The 17,043-nt window shown below is 45.0% G+C and overlaps 6 protein-coding genes across 6 annotated transcripts; all 6 read right to left on the bottom strand.

Annotated features, from left to right (window-relative positions):
* Positions 1-436: 436 nt before the first annotated feature.
* JR316_0008637 (uncharacterized protein) lies at positions 437-1,743 on the bottom strand (the record flags this gene model as incomplete). Its single annotated transcript, XM_047894350.1, has 2 exons — positions 437-952; positions 1,021-1,743. 2 exons carry the CDS (start codon positions 1,741-1,743, stop codon positions 437-439), a joined length of 1,239 nt encoding a protein of 412 aa, XP_047745809.1.
* Positions 1,744-2,114: 371 nt separating this feature from the next.
* On the bottom strand, positions 2,115-3,233 carry JR316_0008636 (uncharacterized protein; the record flags this gene model as incomplete). Its single annotated transcript, XM_047894349.1, has 2 exons — positions 2,115-2,603; positions 2,667-3,233. The coding sequence occupies 2 exons, from the start codon at positions 3,231-3,233 to the stop codon at positions 2,115-2,117; spliced, it is 1,056 nt and encodes a 351-aa protein (XP_047745808.1).
* Positions 3,234-3,803: 570 nt separating this feature from the next.
* JR316_0008635 (uncharacterized protein) lies at positions 3,804-5,078 on the bottom strand (the record flags this gene model as incomplete). The annotated part of the gene is made up of 3 exons (XM_047894348.1): positions 3,804-4,016; positions 4,065-4,381; positions 4,982-5,078. 3 exons carry the CDS (start codon positions 5,076-5,078, stop codon positions 3,804-3,806), a joined length of 627 nt encoding a protein of 208 aa, XP_047745807.1.
* A 1,675-nt stretch (positions 5,079-6,753) lies between these two features.
* Positions 6,754-8,178, bottom strand: JR316_0008634 (uncharacterized protein; the record flags this gene model as incomplete). Its single annotated transcript, XM_047894347.1, has 1 exon — positions 6,754-8,178. One exon carries the CDS (start codon positions 8,176-8,178, stop codon positions 6,754-6,756), a length of 1,425 nt encoding a protein of 474 aa, XP_047745806.1.
* A 661-nt stretch (positions 8,179-8,839) lies between these two features.
* JR316_0008633 (uncharacterized protein) lies at positions 8,840-10,411 on the bottom strand (the record flags this gene model as incomplete). The annotated part of the gene is made up of 1 exon (XM_047894346.1): positions 8,840-10,411. The coding sequence occupies one exon, from the start codon at positions 10,409-10,411 to the stop codon at positions 8,840-8,842; it is 1,572 nt and encodes a 523-aa protein (XP_047745805.1).
* A 4,520-nt stretch (positions 10,412-14,931) lies between these two features.
* On the bottom strand, positions 14,932-15,945 carry JR316_0008632 (uncharacterized protein; the record flags this gene model as incomplete). Its single annotated transcript, XM_047894345.1, has 1 exon — positions 14,932-15,945. The coding sequence occupies one exon, from the start codon at positions 15,943-15,945 to the stop codon at positions 14,932-14,934; it is 1,014 nt and encodes a 337-aa protein (XP_047745804.1).
* Between the last annotated feature and the right edge of the window lie 1,098 nt (positions 15,946-17,043).

Here is a 17,043-nt window from a genome sequence, read left to right as displayed (position 1 = left end):
TACACAGATCTACGCGGTTACGTTGTTGTGTGCACATCCGTGGGCAATCTGCACAATCTTATCAGTTCGCAAATGTAAGCTCGGCCTTCGGGATCCTCCCGTCGTCTCCCCTATCATTGACGCGTCGTGATCGACGCGTCGTGCGTACCCATCACATGACTTCGTCTTCGGGCACTTAGACTCATTTCGCCAGCAGGACCAAAGCAGGACACGATCCTACACGATCTCGCAATACCGTCAAAGCACTGTTACACCCATTGACATATCTTCTATAAAGACATTTGACCTTGTGTGGTTACGGCTACGTAGACATGTGTACACTCGTGAATCATTGGAAGTCGTCAATCATATTCATAATCTGTTCATAATCATAAATACAAGTCAGGTCTAAATACCATAAGTTTGCACAATCCTCTCCGAGCCGTTCATCAACTACTTATATCCCCGACCACCTGTATACAATTGCGTTTAACCGACCCATCACATATTTTGCCTCCATTTCCCAGAATTTCAACCCCTTCTTGCGCATCCAAGTTTGCACCTCCCGTTTATGATTTACTTTCTGCGTCCGCGCATATCCTACTTCGGTCGCCACAATGTCATTTACCGCAAGTTCAAGTCGAGTTTTGAATTTGTGTACTTCATTTTCCTTTGCTTTCTTCCGCTGCTCTTCCCGAGAAACGGAAGAGTCGGCCAGTTCTCCGTGCATAATCAAATTAACGTCCCACATCTTCCCGCGAGCAGTGTCCAGCACCACAGCAAGAGCCACCAACTGGTCGATACATGCCTCTCCGCGTGTATCCAAATCGTTCTCAAGTATGATGCTAATGCATGCGTCGAGCGTGTTACGAAAGATGATGTCGCGGACAAAGAGTTCCCCGAGAAACGCACTGAAACGGAATGCCCGACGCATGTGAACCTCCAGATGAGACTCCCGGAAAACTTTTTTCCTCTGACCGAACATGGTACAATCAATTAGAGAGTTGCTTTCCTGGTATCGAGAGCAAACTGGGAACCCACCATAGCTGGGAACATGTTTTTATCCCAGACAAACTTGGTGGTACCGATCAGCTTTTCTCCAAGAACTTCTGCAAACAATTTCTTCTGCTCCCCCAGTGCGGACGCAATGTCTTCCACAAGTGCGATTAATTTCTCCATTGATACCCCTGCCCCTTTCCATCTTGCCGTATCAACTTCATTATGTCCATTAAAGTCTGACTCTGATCCGAGTTCTGATCCACCCGCTGACCCAGAATCTGACCCAGAGGAAGATGAAGATGAAGAACCAGCAGAAACATACCCCGCCCCGGTGAAATCAACCTCGTACAAATATTCACGATCGATCCGCATCGCGGCACGCATGATCATATATCCCAGGACATTAAAAATCCCGGCACACCCGCCCTGTACCGTATTTTGTAGGCATTCTTCCGCAATGTACCGTGCGAGGTGTACGCGCTCCTCTGCGCTGGATGTCATGACTGGAAGGTCGCTTGGTGCAGGTGAATGAGGGAGCGCAATGAACGCGTCGAACAAGGCCGCAAACATGGGACGGCTGTTATGATCGGCGTTTATGCCAGAGTGACATACTAGGGGAGGAAGCGCCTCAGATGAATTTAGAACTTCATCGATGAAGGCAAGAGATGGTAGCGAGTCAGGCTGGTCATCGTTTTCTAGGATGGGCAAGTATTGTGGTTGGCTCAACCAAGGGTCGTAGCTCGCGTTATTAGGATCTGAATCCATATCTGATAGGTTTCGTTGAGCAGATAGTTCAATGTAGGAGAGATGCTGGTGTTCCTACTTGCTGAATATACAGACGTGGGGACTTTTTATTCAGTCCTCATTTCGAGCAGCCTATTTAAGTTACTAGTTGGGGGCCCTCTTAGAAAATGCCTTGATATACACTCTATCGCTACCTGTATACTATGGCCAAGTGAGTGAGGGCCACCAGGGCCTATATGTAATGTTCCTCACCGCCCATGATGGGCCACGGAGTGAAACTATTTAGATGTAACGATTCAGACAGGTGAAGGCCGCTCTTGTACACGACAAAGAAATTGAATTGGTTAATCTTGAGTACACCTACACAGCCACTGAATTGTATCAAAACATGTCTAGGCCTCGAAGTTATCGAACGGCAATCCCCCATAGCTATCAATGACCTTGAAAAGCCTATCGACAACCCCCTTTGCTGATACATCCTCCCGACTCATATCCTTTGCAGAAGCAATTACCCCGCGACTCACAATGGTCATATCTCCTGCCTCAATTACTAGACGCTCTGCTACTCTCAGTCGACGCATGAGCCTTTCCACTTGCTCGATCTTCGGCCGTAAGAATGTGGTGAACTTGCCCTGCAAATCGAGACAATCCCAAATTTTTGGGCCCGCGCGATCTAAGATAAGCGTGGCACCAACTAGAGAGTCTACATATGCGCTGTGCGGCTGTATGGAGTCTAGGATGACGCAGAGACACTCGTCGACGGTTAGACGGGATATGACGTCTCGTATAAACAGCTCGCCGACGAAACGGCTGAAAGACAGCGCGCAACGGATGTGATTCTGGAGATGAGTTTCATGGCCCCATTGGCCCCGTTCCCGGTACTGTATGTGGTTGTAAAAATGTCAATAATAAGAATTATACGAGCAGCAAAAGGTGTAATTTACCATTGACCCGAACGTCTCTGAGTCTATCGCCCAGTTTGACTTTGTCTTCTTCAAAATTACTTCCGTCAAATAACCCACGAACTCCCCTCTTTGATTGAACCCGAGCTCACCAACCACCTTCACCACAATATCACACAATATGTCGACTCCACAGCCGGCTGCAGAAAGACACATTTCGGGGTTCAATGCCTTTGACACGATCACGTTCACAAGAGGCACTGTGCTAGCCTGCTTGTCAATGATATCCTTCGCAATACGCTCTGCGAATCCATGGCGCTCCTGCGTGGTGGCAACCACCGCCTGGTCAAACAGCTCTGTAACTGGGGGTATTTGATTCATGCCACTATTTGCACCCGAGCGTGGATCAGTGGAGATGAAGCCAATCAAACTGTCTCCACCATGCAGTGCAGAACGCGATAAACCAGTGCGTTTACTAATCATTTTCCTTCCGTGTCTGGTGCGCAGTGGTAGTAAATCCATCTTGTACTGAGATTCGACGCGATCTTGGAGTGTTTTGGAAGAAGTGAATGTTGAAAGTAATGAGATTGGTCCAAGCCATTTTGCCATTCAACGGTATTTAGGGTTTTCAGAATGAGCCACCGGGTGTTGGGCCATACCCGGCCAGCCAATGGCACGTACTGGCACATCAACGACAGAAAATGGCCCAACCGCTTACTTGCTCTTATGGAATAAACTAATAGAAAGCACGGGGATAGCAAAGCCAAAGTGCAAAGCTGGGCCATTTTGAAGTGTGATTCAGGACCCACATCTCACCGCTGGCGCTCATACATATTTTCAAAGAAAATAAGACCCAATAATTATGTTTCCTACATTTTTTTGATGTATTTTATTGGAATATAGACTTCGGGCTTCCCTAATTGGGTAACCCCGAACTCTATATACGAGAAAAATACGTCAAAAACCAACAGGAAACATAATTACCGATACATATTTTTCTATCAAATATGTATCAGCGCCAGTAGTGTCTCTAGGTTTCTTTGAATACTTGGTGTTGAACATCTTTAAATCCGTTAATCGAGTATCATCTTCGATATGCTCAATAAATATAACAAGAATATGCCATTCTAAATATGTCTCTACATTTATTTAATTTACGAACGATGATTGGACGAGCAATCAGGCCCCTGTAGACGTTATGTACCCTGTGGATTCCAATTTTGTATCTTGCTTGTTATGGGTAGACATGTACTGAGCAGCTCTGGCGCCCGCCGTACTCTCAAAGTTTGAGCCATTGAACTGGAGATCAGTAACGTGAGACGAATGTGCTTTGGTCCTATTCCGTTCATCGATAAGCTTGACGCGAGCTACCATGATTGTTGGGGCAATTCCCTGAAGACAATTTCAGCAAAAGTCGCATTCACTGGGTAAACAACATACTGTAATGGGAAGTAGTATAGTTTGGGAGTAATTTTCTAACGCGAAGAGATGCGTGTTTCCAATGGAAAATGGCAAAACAATTGCAATAGCCTCGACAAGCTGAGCTAGGGAATATACCAATACCGATTGCACTATGATCTCGACAATCTGATTGAATGTACCCTTGGAGTTGCCAAGTCCGCCTTTGGCTACAGACCTGATACGGAGTGCAATCAGGAAGGTGACAACTAAACTTGAAATAGCTGAGATAAAGTAGCCCGACGCCCCAATTTGATTGACCGTTGCTGCCTGTAGCTCGTTTGGTTGCGCTTTGGCCACTAACAGAATTACAACTATTGAGAAGAATAAACCTTGTAGGCAAAGTTTAATATTTAGCAAACAGGATGAGTATCGTTTCAAACTCACAAAATTCCGCGAATAAAAGGAATAGGGGAACCATTATCACACGGTTGGATCGATTCCACACGTGGAAACATCTCCAAGCCTTATCCAACCCAGTCAACTAATGTAAGCACACATCAGGAAGATGAAATAGCTTACCAGCAACATATCAGCAAGAATTATCATGGCAAATGCAAATATGTTGTTTAGAACATGTGGCCATCCAGGTTGCATGAGGAGTGCAATAAACACGGTTACTCTCGTGTCTCCGTTCTCTAGAAAAGACCAATGTATATATGCCCATTCGAGACCACACTCTGCAACACCACACAAATATAGCAAAGTGATGGTCGATAGCACGAATTTACTCCGCGATTTTTCTCCCTTGACTATGACGAGTCAGTCTCCACACAAACTCTCAGGCTAAGGCCAGTGGACGAACGGTAGATATAGAGAGTACCGAAGTAGATAATGGTATACATTCCTACATCACTCCCATGAGCCTTTATTGCAATATATGCACATTAAAAACTTACCCATCATGAGAATACCAAGGAGGCCCAAGTCCAACGAGGACTGAGCATCGGCTTTTTGAACAAAGACATCAGGTAGGTCTGAAAGGGGTGAGGTCATTCCTTTGTTATGGAGTGGTGAATGGGATGTTCTGAGTGTGTTCTGCTGAGAATCCTGGAGGAACGCTTTCTATGTGCTCTTTTCTATCGAGTGGATTCGACCTATCTATCAATAGAATATACCAGCTTAGCTTCAATGATCACCACATCAGGCATAAGGTTCTGTAGCATATCCTTCAGTGACTGATTGACATATAGTCTTCCTCGGACGCAGCGCTCAAGGTCAAACTTGAGGACGCCCATACCAGTTTTAAGCCGTTTCATTTCTCTTCAAAGATAGGGCTGTTAGGGCAACCCACTCTCATAAAACATCAATTGTTAATTCATCCAGGGAAGTTCCTAATGATCCCTTAGTTGTAGTGGATCATTAAACATGATTCCAGAACAACTTAGCTGAATGGTCTCCACTTTTCTAAAAACGACCCTTGAAAGTTGACGGATGTAGAATGTTGAATCAATATCTGTGGTGTGGTTGTAATGATTTTCTCACGACGGACTTTGATATTGAACTGCCATGTCGGCCCGAAAGTTGTTCAGGCACCGGCAACATCCCTGTTAGGTAATCTATGATATCTGTGCCCGGTCGGCCAATGATCACTGGTAATATTTTTCACTTCCTCTTCGCTATGAAAACAAATCAGAGTTTCCCACAGACATCAAATCTCACAGTTGATAATTAATTTTTAATGGTAAATAGTTATCAACGACAATTAACCTAGTAGAACGCGTGACTGGAATATGTGCCAGGAAGCCGAGCTTAGCGGGTGTATGACAATTAAAAGTCCGTCATGTCAACGCTGAGATGGTTTGATTCTAGATTAGCAGATTATTGCCAGCTGGTATGTTATATTCCAGAATAAATAAATCAAAGCGATGGAGGGGTTCATAAACCAGTTTAATTAAATCCCACAACGCCTTATGAAATATAAACTTGACCCCATCAATTGTTATCGACTGTCGTTACCTATGATGTCCAGGAATAACAGACGTTAATATGTATTAATGTTCACCAAATAGACACGGACAATAGTAACAAATATATAACTTTGAATAAAGCTTTTGCTTCACCTTCTAGGATTTTCAGAATAAACCATTAAATGCTTAGAAGAATTATGAGAGGAACCTTACCAAAGGCAGCTCACGAGCATGAGAGGATCGTTTTAGATACTCTCATATTAATGAAAATTTCTCTTGTGACAGACGACGGTTTGAGAGAGATTGTGATTGAATGTAATTGATTGTTTACCAACTTTTTCCCGCTGTCTCACTACTGATATTGAAAGCAGGGTGTAAGCCCCAGATTATTGGCTACAAGGCTTGCACTAACAAATTTAAATCAAGATACCAGTGCATCTATCACCCCTATATCTGGTCTGTGATTTGATAGATAAACTGTCAACGCTGCCGCCGCCAATAACGGACAAATGGATGGAGTTGATACGTCTGTTTGAGTACCATCGGATCCCAGGTTCTTTTACTCAGCAATCGTGATAAGAAGTGTAGCTGTTCTGAAATTTAAATGAGATATTGGGAATTTGCGGCCTAATATGTATTATTCGATCGGTGGCAGTAAGTATTTTGTTTTAATTTGGAAGAGTATATTATTATGCAGTGAAAATCGAGAGCGTAAGAAGTAAGTCAATAGCAGAACCGCACCAATACTTTCCCCAGAGAATTTATGTATCATCCAACACTCCTTTCTCGATACCACTACATCCGTCCCACATAGTCATATAGGAAAGGTTGAACCTTCCAGTGGATTCAAACACAAATGATGGAGATATAGTGCGCCGCATCGAATCAAGATGCGTCGAAAGGTAGCTCTTCGCATTCTCTAGGTCCGTGCGCTCTTCTTCAGTTAAAGTCCATGTTGCTTCGTACTTTATCCTGCAGGTTTGGATACGGCTTAGTATAAAATCTTCCAGGACGGAGGCCAGGCCAAAGCAGTCGGGTTTTCCATGGGTAACGGCCAGAGCCGCGAGAGAGCATTCAGAGACTTGTATCAGCTCTCTGATAGCTATGTAGAGTTGCCTCAGGGTTCCAGTAGAATGGACATTAAGAATTTGGAGATGGGGAGTCGTGATGCCAGTTAGTATGACACTCGGATCTGGGTAACACTTGAGCACAAGTTTTTCCAAGCACGGGAGCTTCACGCGGGAGCAATCCGATGAAGAATTCTGCTTTTTCAGAGAAAAATCGCGCTCGACAAGAGTAACATTTTTTGCGCTGGTCAGTCCCCGAAGTACTTCGACTGTTTGATTAACGATGCCACGCTGTTCGAGATGGAGTGTGTGGAGTTCAGAGAGTTGAACCAGACTGCACACGTCCATTGGGGTCCTCCTGTTAATGACCTTAAGATTTCGCAGAGCAGGAAAGAAACGAGAGAATTGAAGCTCCGGGATACTTTCGGTATCGTCGCCGCTGCGTTCGCCACCAGGGATCTCGATGTCAAGCATTTCCAATCGGCTAAATACCACGTCCAAATGTGCGAGCTTATCTAGAAAGAACCAAAACATGTGTCGCGTGAAGGAGATTGTCAAAGACTTGATTTGGGTAGAATGACTTGTGCACAGCTCGAGATACAGTTCTTGGTGTATTCGGTAGAATCTGTGCTGAGTAGAGATTGTCCATTTGTCGTCGTTTTCATCGTCGTCTCTCATGATGTGCATACCATTTACAGGTCTCAAATATACCGTGAGGGCGGCAGGGGCGCCCAAGCGCATGTATAGGGCAGTCATTGAGACGAATCTGTGTAGCTTGATGTAGTTACGCTCGCCAGGCCTACTAAGAATCGGTGTGGCCAAGACAATGTTCCAAAGTGAGGGCATCGACGATGTCAAGTTAAACCAGTAGCTGCACACGTGGCGGACTCCGACAAGGATAGGGTGAGTCCTCAATTGTAAGGCATATCTGTCTAGGCTGTAAGAGTTCGAGTTCCCCATGTTTCCGCAATCGTCGAGGTAGGGAGCTGCGATGAGTGAGAAAATGATGGCCATCAGTTCAACAGGAAGACTGAATATATGTGGTATTCTTTTTCTGGTATCGATGTAGACTCGCTGATATGGAACAAGGGCCATGGCTGCTGATAATTGCCTGTCCATTGTGGTGAATGTGGGCAAAAAGCGTTAGAGTGCCAAACTGAACGCGTCCCAAATTTCAACCAACGGACCGTGCGACTTTAAGTTAAGCGAGAGTTCAACGCTTTGTCAGAAAAAGTGGCACCTACAACGTGGCCATGAAGTCCCAAAGGTCCTGCTGGGATCTCATTCAGATGAAAGGCGAGGAAAAGTGGAAGCAATGAGGGAAGGTCACTGTGCTTCAAGTGACCCACGATTGTAATACGTACAACTATGATTCTTTCATACGATTTAGTGACCGCCGCGCATTTTGGCCTGGTCATCCCAAGGTTACAATGGAAGATTAGAAAGAACTGAATAATAATTGGACCAGGTATCAATACAAAAACAACATCACTGTAAAAGCGTATTAATACGTCGTTTTGAATGACAATAATAACAGACTCAGAGGCAATGCATAGCGGTAACAATAGCAGCGCAGATATGTCAATCAGTTATCCCCCCAGGAGATTCATCCGACTGTCATCAACCACAATAATTGAGTATGCGACACAACAGAGAATTCAGGAACGAAGAACCGGGTTTCAGAGAGAGGGAGTATAGAGTAGACGCGTCGAATGACCTTGTTTGACCAAAATCAGCGGGAATCTAAGCTTAAACGGTTAGAACAGTAAAGTCCGCCAATTCATGTCCGTGTATCCCCACTGTTGACTCTGGGGCCTTTTATCTTCAGCTGTCGCAAACCGACAACACCTCCGGTCGGATCCTGTACAAACGCCTCCAAATGTGCAGGAACAGGAAGACAATCCGCAACCCACTCCATCCACCCCCTGTCGCCTATCATGAGTGTGGGATCTCCTCCAAGACCACGTACTGATGCCTGGGTCTCTCGAGTGCGTTCCCAACCAGCCGCACCGTGCACACCGTGACCGCGCGAAGGCCCGTCTGCGAGGTTGGCCTTTGATGGTACCCAGCGCACCACAAGGTGCACACCGTGCGCCTCGCAAATAGAGATGATGCGTCGTACAATAGCATCCTCCGCGTGTTTCCAACGACGCGCGGGTGCGTTCTTTGAGCGCACTGCACATGAGATTGCCTTGACGACATCCATGTTATCCGAGTGGATGATCAGTGGTGAAGGCTCGCCTCCTCGTTGGGACCTCATGGTACAGGCAGTGTATACCCCGAGCTCAAGGCCAATGAGTTCTGCCCAGGACATCACAATTTGCCCACTGATACCGACAGCGATTGCTGGGTTTCCGCGTACCCACTTCCAGCCAAGCCAGTAGCACATCATGTTGGTTTTCGAGTTGAATCGGGACAGGAAATTGGTGGTGGTCGAGGTTTGTGAGGGTATGCAGATGCAAAATCCAAGCCCGGTACCTGACGCGTCAACATATATCGTGGATTCGACAGAAGCAGGCTGAATGGGAGGTCCATCAATGTGATTTGGACGCGGGAGAGAAGACAACGGAGGAATATTTAAACCAATGCGGTTCTGTGTGATAGAGTCGCGCTCCACATCGAATGTTGGACTATGTGTCGCCAAACTAACATCGCGAACACTCTCTGGGCTCAATGGTGACGCTTCGTAGATTTCTTCTTCCCATTCCCAGTCCTGAACGTCTGACTCCAGTTCGCTGTCTGTATCGCCTAGGAAGTCACCTGCAGTCTCCTCATCTGCTAGACTCTCCCTCACAGAAGCTTCCCATTCCTTCCACACAGCGTTTGCAGATCTCACGTCGTAATCACATTGCTCCAGCAGCTCGGCGTATCGTAGCGCATCTTCTTGTGAGGCATTGGCCAAGGCAGGAACCTCTTCTTCAATATCATAACTGGAGTCTTCAGACAATGCGGACGATGGTGTTGGCGAGGAAGATATACATGACAGCTCATGAATTACAGGGCTGGTTGATTGGATGAACGATGGAATAGACGCCGAAGATAAGGGAGAATCTCCTATCCACGGACTGGGCGGTACTTCCCAGCTACCGCTCTCCGAGTCGGTCTCGTATTCGTTTACAGATTTTGGGGAAGGGTTAAGAACATTGTGACCATTGATGTGAGCACGCAAAGACTGCTCGTGAGCTATCTGCAGCTCTTCGTATGCCGTTTCCAACGCAAGAATCCGATCGCGTGCAGCATCCAAATCTGCCTTCAACAGTTCAACCTCCATTTGATGTTTTCGATGTTCGAATGCTTGCAGTTGTTCACGGCGCTCGTGGAACGATAATATATCGAAATGGTCGGTGTACATTTCGCATATTGAACAGGAGCTCTCTGGGTGACATGTCGGTGGTATTGTAGGATTATGGGTGTGTGTCCATTTCGATGACGAGGCAGACATATGTGATTTGGGATGCATGCGAAATCAATAGATCATTCTATGTCCTTTCTCATGATGGATGAAACAATTTGATCAATAATATGATACTTACCGTATGAACCTTTAAACAATCTTGAAATTCCAAGTATTGAAGGACGTGAAGGAAGGGACACAAGGAGAAGGCCCGATCTCAAGGACACACCCTAAAAGCAAGGCTATTGCCATGCCTTTGCCTGCCATGTCTAATTCTGATATCGTCGTACCATTCGAAAGACTGTCATCAGAATCAGCGGATCAGTTCAATTTATGGACTGCTGATCAGGGAGCTGGGGCTAAATCATAATGTTCAGCGATCGACGACCTGTGTATGGTACAAATTCGAATTAAAAGCACACCAGAGTATAGTGTGAGTTTGGGGATAGGGACATGGTTTTGCAAAAAGAAACTTAAACGTGGCGAATATTGATGATTGATAACAAGCTCTCACGCCCCTATTACAATTGCCTCCAAACGTCAGAACGCGTTTCGTTTTTTTACTCCTGAAGAAACTACGTATACTGTGGGTCTCAGCCGGAAGGAAAGAAAGGCTATATTTTCAACCTAAGTATACTGTGAGCCTGTAAACTAGATTAGCTACTTTCTATGAATCAACAAGGAATGAATTCACCTCAGCCGGAAGGAAAGAAAGGCTGAGGTGTTGGGAATGAAACGAGCGACTATATGTGAGGTGAACGTAGATACGGAAGTTGATCAAAAAATATTGGAAGGTGATGCGTTGAACGATGGAAGAAAAAGGAGTACTGAGTCTGTCGATGAACAGGGGCTATCAGCCCTAATGGCCCAGTGGAAGGTGAAGGTGTAAAATAGGAAAGGGAAAAGCTGCAACGAGCAAAAGAATAAAATATGAAGCAGAAAATGAGAGTCGTATTCCAACAACTCTGCACTGTGTGCACTTTGAATTCCATATAAAGCGTTCTGGTAAATTAAATTGACAAAATACTAATATTTTATACTTGATTTTTTATCTGCGCAGGTGTGGCAAGCTCCTGTAATTGAGCTTCCGAAATGTGTCGAGTACCTATCATATCTCTGCCATGAAGGGACTCTGGAAATGATCTAAATACCAGACCGGATTGCCAATTATCTGGTGAGGCAGTTATAGTAGAGGTCGAATTGATTAATTCAAGTCGTCCTACTAAAATTGTAGGTGCCATACCCTGATATGAAACGTGGGCGTGAGGACACTACGGTGTATGTTGGCACTGGCCACATACCGACGCAATGATTAGAAGTGTCTCTGCGTAATATTTTGCTTGGTATACAGGAGAGACAATGACCGAAAATGATGGGACAACAATGCAAAGAGCGACGAAAAGGAGAACAATGGAATAGCCAGCCGCTGAATCGACAAGTAAACGAACTATCATGTTGAAAAGGCGTTGTGACGGTAGTTTAGTCGAAACCGAGGCATAATATATCCTATATCCGATCAGAAAGGTGGCAAGTGCTGTAGTGCCTAGCGGCACAAGAATCGAAGCACTGGATACTCGCTGCAGGCGATACAATGTTTTGAGACTCGTCTGAGAGTCTTTTTTAGCAGAAAGTATGATTGTCAAAATAAAGAGGACTGAAATGTATTTTAAAACCTTTCATTAAACAGATTAAAGGAGAAACTCACCTATTTCTGCGATGAGTAGCATCATGGGGGCTATCGCAACGCGAATTGAACGTCCCCAAACATGGTAACACCTCCATATCTGAAATAGCATTAGCAACTCATTCAAAGAAACAAGTGAATCTTCCCAACCAGTAAGGTATCAGAGATAGCCAAAGAAGCGTAGAATAGAATGTCACTGAGAATTAGGATCCACCTTGGGATAATTATAGTCGCCCAGAACACAGATTCCCTGTTATCGTCATTGACAACGATGCTAAGATTAACGGAGTACCACTGAATTGCAAATTGGATGATGCATAGCAGATAAAGAATTGTGATAGTAGCCAAGTATACACAGCGATCCACACTCGTTCCCTTTCTTAACACTGTAAATTGGATAATGACAGGTCCATCGCATTTTATAAAAACAAAAGAAACTCACTGTACAAGTACACGGTTCCAGCGTAAACCATGCTGTAGACTCCTGATCAATTTTACGCCCTCAGCGTCTGAGCGGTAAATAGTAGGTTTTTCGTCGCACCCATGAGAAAGTTGAAAAGCATCGAAGAGTTAAGGCTTGCACTGATAACTCCATTTTCAATTCTGACAAATTCTGAGTCAACGTTTCTGGACATCATCAGGGTGAGCTCTACAGAGAAGAGGCATCATTAAATACTCCTCAACGACACAGCACTGCTAACGCAGGCTAGCACGCACCGCCCATGACTAATGATAATAATAATGTCAGTATTATTATCACCACGAGGTCGCTTGGGTTGAAAATGAATGCATATATTCCTACTGCACGCCTTGTTCATCCACTATTTGCTACGTCATCCAACACTGGGTATATACGACTATTTCGAGGGGTCACTAACAAAACCTAAAGCATTTAGGCAAAACACACCTTTGCGGATAGTGAATAAGTATCTTTTTTACTGAGTGCTTCTGAATTTATCACCAGTCTCCCACTGGCTAATCCGCGGAGTTTTGGAAAGACTATTACCACTGCGATTTAATGCAACAACGGAGCCATCAATGGAGCTCACCGGCGACAGACTCTACTGAATACTAATAGAACCGGTAAATTTATGAGACGGCACTCATAGTGTTGACTCTTGGAGGAAACCATAACAGTGCTATTCAATCAATAGTGGTCGGACATGCGGTCTCATAAATGAGATTGGTATCTTTTATACGGCTAGTACCCCGAAGCTGTGCGTTTGACACATTTCGGGTCTTCAATTTGTACTGGGTCGAGGGTCCAAGAAATTGAAGCATTAGTACACACATTAATCTTTATTATTGGTTTATGACGGGTCAATTCAAGATCACAAAGCTGTGTCAGTTTTGTGAGCGGTTACATCAAATTCGGACTAAAAGGCCAACAAGCTGTAGGATGCTGTCTGGAAATCGAAACTTCCAGGATTAATATTTGCACTCTCACCAATTAACAGTCATGGGAATCACATAAAGCGATTACATCTATTTTTATAAGATGACTTTACACCCTTTCCGCCCTGCTTCGGGTGTAGAAACGATATTTTTAACGCACATGTCACCAGTGGGCTCCCAGGAGGACGTTTGGCGGCAGCGGAATTCCACGTCCGAATATCCGGTGTGGCGGATTACATGGAGACCTCGTATACACGTGTAACAGCGAGCAGAGAGCAAAACGCCACCGATTTAGGCCACATACGGAACCTACAAAGAAACCGGGGTTCACTTGCCTGTAAGCTAGTTTGATGTATCTGCGACGGATTTACACACCACTGGTGCCGGGGACCCCAGTTTAGTAGAAGCATGCGCGAAGTATGAGGACTAGGCCGCGGAGATGGTGTGCCGCTGGCGCAACGCATGGCAGTACGAAGGGCGGGAAATTCTCGCGCCACTATCACACTCAAATCTCCATACGAGGTCGGGATATTGACATCCATGATCCTTTCTTTGCAGAACAATACTCGTGAACAAGTCAAAAGCAGGACGAAAGGTTTCTTCAAAACATCAAATATTCTGATATTGCCCGGTTGGTTTGTGTGCTTGCAGCCTACACGGTGTCTGTGCAGCTTTAGTCCACGCTGTTGTGCGTTTCACGTGTTATTTTGGACCATCTGTGGACTTCTTGAATTTTTGCCTCCGAAAATATTGGAAGTGCTTGTCTTGTCACCATTTCATGAACATATATCTAGGCATCCCATACACCAATTATTATTGCAAGTCCTTCAACCCCCAAATTGCTAATGGAAGATGGGGTAGTATATTTGTTCCCGAGAAGGAAGCTCAGAGTAGAATGAAGAATAGGGGAATGATAGAGAGAGGGAGATCATCAAAGTTTGGATGATGGACGCAGTAGACTGTTGGACTGAATGAACGACAATTCCCCGGCCCATACAAGAGGCCATAAAAAGACTCGTTCCATGCATTTTGAGGGTGGAAAGCATCCAATTCTCTCTGACGACAATTTGGATCCGTGCTGATTCGACCTAGGGTGGAAATGAACTTCGGGACAGGCCACTGACTAGTCATAAGCAAAAAGTGAGCACCTTAATCTGAATACTGGATTAAAATGGGGTGAACAATGAAAAGATATCTACCAGATGATATTATTAGGTGAAGTTCTCCAAATCAAGCTCCCTCAGTCGTTAATGCAAGTCAAGGATAATTATAGAGTACAGGGTCGTAGTGAGATCACTGATGTAGGAAACCAGTACCTGCAATATCTAACTGGTGATCCTGTAACCAGATTGTGTCAGTTGTAGGCGTCGGAAAGAAAAATATTCACCGACAGCAAACATCAACCGAAAGCAGAAATGAACCCAGTCCCTCCCCTGAGGTCTGGGTCATCCGCTTGAGAATGATAATTGTCGCGCTGAACCAGGTCAATCTCCCACTCTTCCTCCCTCCGATCTCCTGGAGGAGGAAACGCCATCCTTTCTTTTTCGTTCTGAATTACCAATTGGCGCATCAGTTTGGATCTCATAGGCTCCGAAATCTCGCTGAGCCGACGCCATTCGTCAGCCCTGTCCCATAGAGTCTTCCTTCCATTGACAATGGAACTCCACTCCATACGTGGCGGTTGGTACTGTGGTAAGAAAAGAAAGCGCTGATCTTCTAGGCATGCCTTCAGCCAGGTTGTCCACATTCGATAGCGAAAATCATCCGTGCCAGCAAGATCCATTACGAGAATTAGTGAAGTGATATTAGTGCACGTTTGAAGAATAGCAGTGAGTGAAGCAGCGACATTCCGTGCTGTCGTCTCCGTAAGGTCTGGACGGGTGCTCACTGCCAAGTGAGTTAGTGAGGCGAGATCAGCAATGGTAGAGTAACGATGTCCATGAGTAATACATGTATAGAGATGAGTGACGGATTTGAAGATAGGATCATAGAAATTGACAAGATGTGGGCTGCCGTAGTGTACGAGAAGCATGATGCTAGGATGAATAGCGTGTTGGCGAAGCCAAAATGCATTTGAAGATAAATTCTGCCCTGTGATAACCAGCCTAGAGAGCCCAACGAACACTGGAGCAATGCTAGCCAACGCGCTCTCCAAAGAAGGACGACGATCATTGACGACAAAAACCCAAGTGTCAACTTTGTAACTGGAGAGTAGGCGAGGCATGGTATGAAGCTTGGATCTAAGAGCAGGAATGAAGTTTTTGCGCTTTGGTAAGAGTGTTGTTGTGAACCGGTTGACATGCTCAGGGAGAACCATCACGACATGTCGAAAGATGATGGGAAGCACCAGGACGTTTACATCGCTGGAGACGAAACGAAGCTCTCGAGCTTTCTCAATATTGCTTTGAGCCATAATCAAGATTATCTCCCGTTTCAGTTCAAGGGGAAGCTGACTCCATAGTCGGTCTGATAATTCGGTCCGTCTATGAAGAATGATTGGTTTTTAGCCATCAAAATAGCAGGTAGATAACGAAATCCACTCACGGAGTATTCTTTACTTGAAGACTAGGCTCCATCCTACAACCTCTAGGTTACGGAAAGGTTTTCAATTGTTAAAACCGTTTGTGGCTTCTTGGAGATGGACGATAAGAGAGAGCTGGCACGGCTTTTGTTGACTGAGCTCGGTCGTAATGCTTTCGCAACAGTCGTGGCATAATCGTGACAATTTTGAGCCTGCCCTAATGCCAAATATCATTGGTTCGTCATTCAAATCCTTTTCAGAGCTGATACCATGGCAGTAGAATTCACAAAACCACACAGTGTGTTAGTCATAATTTACTGAGTGATATTTGACTAGAGTGAATAGACATTGAAAGTGAACTGGATAATACCCAACCAGTTTTACAACATACTGCAAACCCAGAAGCAATCAGGTTGATGCCATCATTCAACTCAATCTTATCTCAATAGTTCAGGTGTAATGGTTTAGAACTCAAAACATCGGCACGAAACTACCGTTGCTTCGTTTTCAAACTTCCTTAAGGGCACAAATCAATGGACCCAGAGATTTGGTACCAGTCTCAGTCCCTACATTATGGGGTATCATCACATTTGAAAGGGGAGCCTCAAAGGATGCGCTCATTCGACATTCTATTCTGTGCCACAAAAATGTCAAGTCCAAAGACGTCTTTCATACGATCAGACAAGGCGGACCATCATATTTTCAACTGTAAATGCGACTAACGCCTCGGGCGATAGGACTGCTTAGATCCGGAAGCTCCAGAGGTTTGCCATTCTTAAATGCCTAATATCATGTTACCGACCCAAAGTCAAAAGGCAATGGAAAGAGACGCCCAATAGGTATGTTTAAGAAAGACAGTGCTTTAAGCAACGAATTTGCTTCTGATCTCTGTACGCAAAAGTCATCTATTTTCGAGAATATAATTAGCGTGAGGCAGCCGTAGCTGTTCCGTTGGTCCACCAACGTCTTTATCTGGGCAACATATCTCAG

The sequence above is a fragment of the Psilocybe cubensis genome, chromosome 8 (assembly GCF_017499595.1).
Source record: "Psilocybe cubensis strain MGC-MH-2018 chromosome 8, whole genome shotgun sequence".
In the NCBI taxonomy this organism is placed as follows: Eukaryota; Fungi; Basidiomycota; class Agaricomycetes; order Agaricales; family Agrocybaceae; genus Psilocybe; species Psilocybe cubensis.
The sequence above is the reverse complement of the archived record's forward strand: the minus strand, read 5'-3'. Positions and strand labels throughout refer to the sequence as shown.